This window comes from Alligator sinensis, unplaced genomic scaffold (assembly GCF_000455745.1).
Source record: "Alligator sinensis unplaced genomic scaffold, ASM45574v1 scaffold850_1, whole genome shotgun sequence".
In the NCBI taxonomy this organism is placed as follows: domain Eukaryota; kingdom Metazoa; phylum Chordata; order Crocodylia; family Alligatoridae; genus Alligator; species Alligator sinensis.
This window is the reverse complement of record NW_005842742.1, coordinates 116,137-123,382: the sequence shown is the minus strand read 5'-3', so window position 1 is coordinate 123,382 and position 7,246 is coordinate 116,137. Positions and strand designations below refer to the sequence as shown.

The 7,246-nt window shown below is 49.2% G+C and overlaps 1 protein-coding gene across 5 annotated transcripts in view; it reads left to right on the top strand.

Annotated features, from left to right (window-relative positions):
• LOC102387300 (butyrophilin-like protein 1) overlaps nucleotides 1-4,432 on the top strand; it is a 9,812-nt gene extending 5,380 nt beyond the window's left edge. For all 5 annotated transcript variants that reach the window (XM_006034468.3, XM_025216451.1, XM_014525086.2 and 2 more), the window contains 3 exons: nucleotides 482-543; nucleotides 1,536-1,922; nucleotides 4,226-4,432. In XM_006034468.3, coding sequence (XP_006034530.1) covers nucleotides 482-543; nucleotides 1,536-1,922; nucleotides 4,226-4,311 — 535 coding nt within the window. In that variant the 3' untranslated portion in view covers nucleotides 4,312-4,432. The remainder of the gene's footprint in view (nucleotides 1-481; nucleotides 544-1,535; nucleotides 1,923-4,225) is intronic.
• Nucleotides 4,433-7,246: the final 2,814 nt, after the last annotated feature.

Sequence of the window (7,246 nt, the reverse complement as noted above, 5' to 3'; positions counted from 1 at the left end):
GAAACACTTTTCTGCACGCGGGTTCTCTATAACAACGGAACACTCCGTCGTGCAAAAGAGCTGCAATTCGGCGGGAACATAATTTAGCGGTGCCGAAGCACACACAATCAAAAAATCCACAACTTTGGGTTGTGACAGAGTGGAGGACTGGACTAGAAGGGAGCTTGTGAGGTCCCACCCTGCTGCTTGGAGAGGTTGCCCTCTGCTCTTCACAGGGTCAGCGCATGTCCCAGTGGGATTCAGACCTGCCAGTCTCCATGGCCAGAGGCACCCCAGGGTGGGAAGGGGCTAGGGCTGTGACTAGGTGTCTTTTAGTGCCACCCTATAGACTGAATAACCAAGTTCCCATCAGCAGTTGGAGCAATACCGGGTGGACTTCAAGTGAGGCCTGGATGGAAACGTGTGTGCATGTCCGGGGCTGAGATCAGCCCCAAATCCACCCCATGGCCCCGATAATTTCTTCTCTCTCCTTGCTCTGCAGCTCTGTGATGCGGCCTCCAGCCCCCGACAGCTTCCAGCTGACCGTAGTTGCACTGCTCTGTGGTGAGTGTTGCCTCTCCCACACCTCATCCCTCGGGCCCCCATGGACAGCCCAGAGCTTGGTAGCAGCTGCTAGCACCCCTGTCCCCCATCCAGCTCTGGGGGCTGAGCCCGGAGAGGCAAGGGGCCTTGGCCAGGTGCCGTCAAAGGGGAACTCTCTGGTTTTGGCTTCAACAGAGACGGGAAGGGCAGGAGAGGTTTATCGCATTGCTTATGACTGTTTAAATGTGACTGCTGTATTTCTCACATACAGTGTGCCCCAGGATAGAATTTGCCTTTCGCTTTTGCTCAGTACGGGCCAGAACCAGTTCTTACCATTGAATCAAATGATTATGTTTTTAAATATTGTGTGTGTGTTTAATTATTGAATTATGTGTTGAAATTATGTGTTGAAATTGAATTATTATGTGTTGAAATGTTATGTGCGCATTTCTCGCACATAATATTTCAACACATAACAGTTCAACTGCCACTAGCTTTTTATTTTGGGGAGGGGGGGAGTGCATGTCATAGGCAAGAAATTGTGGTTGTTCTCTTGTAGGGAGGGGGCTGAGAAGCAGGGTTGGGTTGGGCAGAGGAGGATCTCTTTGGGGTCAGGTGGGGTGGATTGCTTTTGGATGTGGGGATGTGGAGGGGGGATTTTGAGGGGGGGCTGTTTTCTTCTACTTAAATATTTTATTATTTTATACAGGTTCTGTAATTTAAATTAAAAAAAATACCCTGACCTTTTTTTGGGGAATCAAATCAGTCAGTCAATCTGTGGGCACTCAAGTTCTCTCTGTCTGGGTTTCCCCTGGCTGTTTCCAGGATCTGCACAGCTCGCCAGCCTTCTCTCTCCCCAGGCACCCTGTTCCTCCACCCCACCCAGAGCTGCTCCCTCAGGCCCTTAAGGGCACTTGTACATGATGCCTGCTATACACAGATGCCTGCTGTCTGGGAGAGCAGAGACTGGAGGTGCTGCAGGGATTTCTTTACAGACCCCATTTCCTTTGCAGGGCTCACCACAGCCCAGAGGAACGTCACCGCTTGGGTTGGAGACAACATTACCCTACCTTGCTGCTTCCCTTCCCAGCCCAATATAAGTATACAGCACCTGACACTCACCTGGCAGAAGAAGTGGGCGCAGGGAAGCGACCGGGTGGTTCACAGCTTCTATTACGGGAAGGACCAGCTGGATGTTCAGAACCCGGCATATCGAGGCCGGACGCGGCTGGACCCAGCGGCGCTGGCCCAGGGAGATGGAGCGCTGATGCTGCGGGGCATCCTCGAGGAGGACAGGGGCGTCTATCAGTGCCACGTCACCACGGAGCTGGGCAGGACGTCAGAGATAATTCAGTTAACTGTGTCTGTGGATTTAAGAGACGCAGAAAGACCCACATCAGGTGAGGACTTGGGGGCATGGATAGCACTGAATTTTAGGTATCAGCGTTGGAAGAGCAGGGAGGGGAAGGGCCAGGATGGAGGGGCACTAGCAGAGCTGTGAGGCAATACAGTGGGGTATTAGGAGTTAGGCAGCTGAAGGAATCAATTGACTTGAGGGATTGCTTCTCCAGGGGTGTAACGATCGTTTTCAATTTTGAATGGTCCTGATGCTCAAACTAATCTTTCTTAGGAAAATATTAATGTCTGAGAGCTGCTCTTGGTCTCTCTTCTCTTCTCTGAGCTCACAGCTTTTTAGCTCTTTTAAAAAATCACAGGTTCGACCCTGGAGACTAGCCCTCAGCAACAGCTAGGGTTTTAATTAAGCAGCAAAGGGATAGCCAGTTAGCTGGGATTAGGCTCTGTTTTCCAGCTGCCATAACAGCCACAGGAGAAGCCTTTCTGCCATGGCTGTTGTCTAGATTCTGCTGAATACCTCGTCAGCAACCATCTCGGAGGTACATTCTGGAAAAATCTAGTTTCTGATGAGGACACGAGAGGAAAAGATGACAATGAGGAAGAAGACAGAAGATGAAGATGAAGGTGAGGAAGACGACAACAAAGAAGAAGACAAAACTTGAAGACAAAGACAAAGCTGAAGAGGAAGACAACAAAAGATGAATATGAAGACAAAGCCGAGGAAGAAGACAAAAGATGAAGATGAAGGCAAAGCCAAAGAAGAAGTCGAAGAAGCCAGACATTGAAGATGAAGCCGAAGAAGACAAAAGATGAAGATGAAGAAGCTGAAGCTGAAGAAGAAGCCAAAGCCAAAGAAGCCAAAACAGAAGCCAAAACAGAAGCCAAAGAAGGTGGTGATGGTGGCTGTTAGACCCTGACTCCATGCGGCGCCCAACGACTAGGGAGACGACGGCCCAATTACCCGTGGATCCTGTTACTCATTAGCCAGGACAGAGCAGGAAGCAAACACCAGCACACATTGCTCGCAACAGCTTGTAATAAGAATGGAGACAGCTTCGGGCGAGCTCCCACACCGACAGAATACGGGGAGCAGCAACGAACAATAGCTTCTTCCCATATCCATACGCTTTGGTTTATACTTATTAACATTCAGTCTACTTCGTTCTACCTTCTGTTCCACCTATTTCTCCCATCTCAAGCTCTGCCTCCATTTCCTGTTGGCTTCATTAACATGGAATTGCCTATGCATTTCACCCATTTGCATGTCTTTTTGCTATGAGCGCATGTCTAAGACCTTGACTCCTTTTCTTCGGGCAATGGGCGAACTTTGACCAAAACCTGGAAGCTTCTGGAGGCTTCTTCACCAATCACCATTCACCTTTTTGTATGTTCATCTTGGATTCTGGTACCAATTACGTGTTGTTCTCCACATTCCAGTCTGTTTTTCTGTCTCAGGTTGTGCCAGCTTCTGCCTTTTGGGCCCCTCTATCTTATCTCGTTCCTCACTGTAGCTGGCTCACAGCACACAGACTCACACAGATTCGCTTGCTGCTTTTCCCTCAGAAATGGTTGACACAGTTAAAATGGTTACTTAGCATAAGCAAATGGCTGGCTGAGCATAAGCATTCATAAGCAAAATCTGGCTGCCTAAGCATCTTGCAATATATTTTTAATATATCATTCTGCCTTGTGGTTAGCAGCTCTGCTAGGTCACAGGTCATGCCTTGTATTCAGCGGCAAATCCAGATCCAAATCCAAATCCAAATATTGTCACCCTAACAGTGGCTCTGTCCCTGCTCTATGCAACCATAACATTAGAAAATGTCTCTTTTTCTTCATTTTGCATTTAAAAAATGTGATGATATTGGGGGTTGTTGTTTCATGTGAGACAATATGGTAATTTGGGGAAAGCGATTTAGCAGCAAAGCTTAATTGCCATTAAGCTGTTGCTTAGTAAGAAAACCCTCCACCAAAAGTCACTGCTGGTGTCATGAGAGCAGCTAGCAACCCCCATCAGGGAGAGACCCCCTTCCTTCCCTCTTTGTACCAGACCCTATACAGGGACAAACACATGCACACATTGAACCCTGCTGGGTAGGAGCTAGGGTTGGCATTGTCAGGGGTTTTAGCCTGGCAACCTGGGCTTGAGGATCTCCACAGAGATGGCAGGCTGGGTGTAAGGTGGGCACTGAGCTCTGTGAGGGATTCAGAGGGCACTCAGCTCCATGGAAAGCCCACCGGTATGGGCTGAGCCTGGGCAAAACACACCAAGGGCAGGGGCAAAACAACCACCACAGCCTTCCCCTTCTGAATTATCTACCACTGACACCCACTCTTGTCTTTACAGGCTCCATCAGTGCCCAGCAGAGACGGGGCAGGATCTTCCTAGTTGGCATCTTCCTCCTGCTCACCCTACAGACTTTTTTGTTGTAGGCAGGGCAATACACCTGTCCTGCCTACACCAGACAGAGGCTCAAATTCTTCAGTATAATTTGGCATAAGTTTTCATTGGCAGCAACCTACTGGGCTGGCTAACCGGCAGATACCTGCCGGACAAGTGGCAAGACCCCTGCCACAAGTGACTTGGGCAGCCTCTGTTCCTGGCATGCTGCCCAAGTAGGACGATAAGGAATGGAGCAGAAAGCAGAGCTACAGATTAGGCAGGGGAAGGGGATGGGGGTGGCATTTGGGGCGGGTGTGGGGCTAATTTGTGGCATGTCTGCCAAAAAGGTTGTTCCCCACTGTCCTACGTGGTCAGATGCTAGAAATGAATGGGCAGAGAGAAACGACTGCATGGGCAAGGGCAAGGGATGGGGGAAGGGGGCGCTGCTAAGAGAGGTGTTAACTGGCTTGATTAGATTGCCTCTCTTAGCAGTGAGCTAGATTGCCTCTGAACCAATTACTTTCAAAAACAAATAATTTGAAATCTAATAAACCAACTTAATTTAATGAGGATTAACCCCTCGTGTACAAGTGCCCAAAGGCTACAAGCAGTGTGTTTGTTCCAGGAGAAAGCCCTTTGTCCCAGGATTGTATGAACATTCAGGTCTGTTCTTCAGCTTCTGGTCCCACACGAGTATGCGGGATAAAATGTACTGTTGCTTGTTTCCCAGGACAGCGCAGTGTGCATCTGCATGGTTATCTTAGGTTGTTCCTGGAGTAATTTGGCTAGAGACCCAGTGTAACTTGGAAAATGTCAAATGTGATGTAAAATAGCACCTTCCTGGAGCTCGAGCAGGACCCAGGACTCCAGGCTCCCCCGATCCAACTGCTCAACTCTACTCTCCCCTATCCCACTGCTACCATTATAACCCATTTGACCCCATTCTCTTCCTGGGGCTAGAAGCAAGGGCGCATCCAGAAGAGTGCGGACACGCTGCCTCAGACCCATCGCCGATGCCACACACCACGCATGCTGCGTATGCAGGCATTCCCCGTGCTGCAGCAAAGGGGTTGTTTTTCACTTCGGGATCTCCCGGGGTCAAAAAAACCCGTGTCTGAAAAAAAAGCAGGACGGCACACATGATAGCAACACACGGCACCCAAAACTGGATCCTGGCCAGCCAGAGTCACACTCCAGCTACCGGCCAGGCTCCCTTCTGCAGGATTGCTCCAGCTGCCACTCCCAGAGGCCCCCAGATAGGCTGCTGGGGCCAACACAGTTAGCCACCTCTACCCCACCCAGGGCAACATGCCGTGTGCCAGAGCTTGCGTGGCACAGGCATCCTCCGGGGACAAGCAGCAGCGGCACAAGGTTTTGCTGTTTGCTGCAAGGAAACCCACGTTCCCACTGGTGGGAATGTGTCCCAGGAGTCGTCACCAGCCCCCTGCCATACTAAAAATAATCCTGGTGGAACAATTGGCCACACTAAAAATAAAACATGTCAGAGGTAGTCTAATTTACCATGATGAATCAAAATCTACCACAATAAAAGACATCAATGTGTATTTTCGCATGCGACTAACCTAGCAAAATGGCGATTTTTGGTGCCATTTTGTGACGTGTATCTAAACAACACATAACGTGTACAAATGCCCTCGTTCCTTCCCAGAGAATGAGAATGAGAACGAGGGAGTTCCTGACGTCCAGGCCCCTCCCTCTGACCGTTAGGTGACAGCCACACTACCCCTGCCCACGTGCTGATCTTCCTCTCTCGGCAGAACAGAACTAAGCAGCAATGTTTTCAAATGATAGTGACTCATTATATTACCCACGAGTGATGAAGGATGTTGCTCATTAGGCATTTTTAGCTGCTCCGGGGATGAAGCATGTTGCAGGCTGCACGGAGCCACAGTGAAGAATGAGGGGGCGGTTTCCTGAAAAAACCACAAAACACTCTTATTACAAGAGTCAACGGCACGTGCTGTAGCCTGCCACATGGGATCTGTACAACTGCACAGATAAATGCTCAATAGTTAGACTCCCGCTTTGAAAATTCATGAAAATGTATAAAAATGGCACCAGTCAAATGATGTTTTTGACAATGGTGTGACTTTTGCATGCCCTCGTCGCCCAGCGGGAGGCGAATTCTGCAGAAGGGAATGATCCTGGTTATGTGTCCTCAAGACAGCAAGAGCTGAAAGGCATCCAGTGTTTTGCGAGCATGAGCTGGCTTTGGGGAGGGTTGCTATGCCAGACAACTTTCAACCCTGCTCATTATGTGGAAGAAATTGCTTTGCAATTTAGTATGCATGGCGGGAATATAACTGAGGACTCAAGGGCACCAGCCTGTTCTAGCACGTGGGGCTGGGAGATCATAGCTGAGATACTTGGAGGCAATTGCCATCCCAGCCTTGAGTTTGTGATCCATGCATTGCGAAGGGTGGGTGCTTGTACACATTATGCAGTGCCAAAAATCGCCATTTCGCTAGGTTAGTCATATGTGAAAATACACATTGATGCCTTTTTATTGTGGTAGATTTCAATTTATCGTGGTAAATTAGACCACCTCTGCCATGATTTATTTTTAACATCTCCAATTGTTCCAGCAGGATTATTTTTATTGTGACATTTTCATAATGTGTATTCTCTCACACAGCTAAAATCACTGTTTTCCCAGTCTGACATGGACTTATCTCACTCAGGACCTACCCTGCATCTGAGCAATGGGTGCATCCAGCTCCCACAGAGCTATTGGGGAGAGTGGTTGTCACTGCCCTGTCTGTCATCCGGGGTCCACCGGGGAATTATATTGGGGAGCAAGGTGGGGCATAGGCAAGGGCTGTGTGCTTGAGGTGAGAGTCATGGGAGAGCAGTGAGGTGTGAGGTGGGGGTGTCTCCGGGTCTCAGGATACCATGGATGGAGGCATGATTTTGTGTGTGTGTGTGTGTGTGTGTGTGTGTGTGTGTGTGTGTGACCCAGATGCC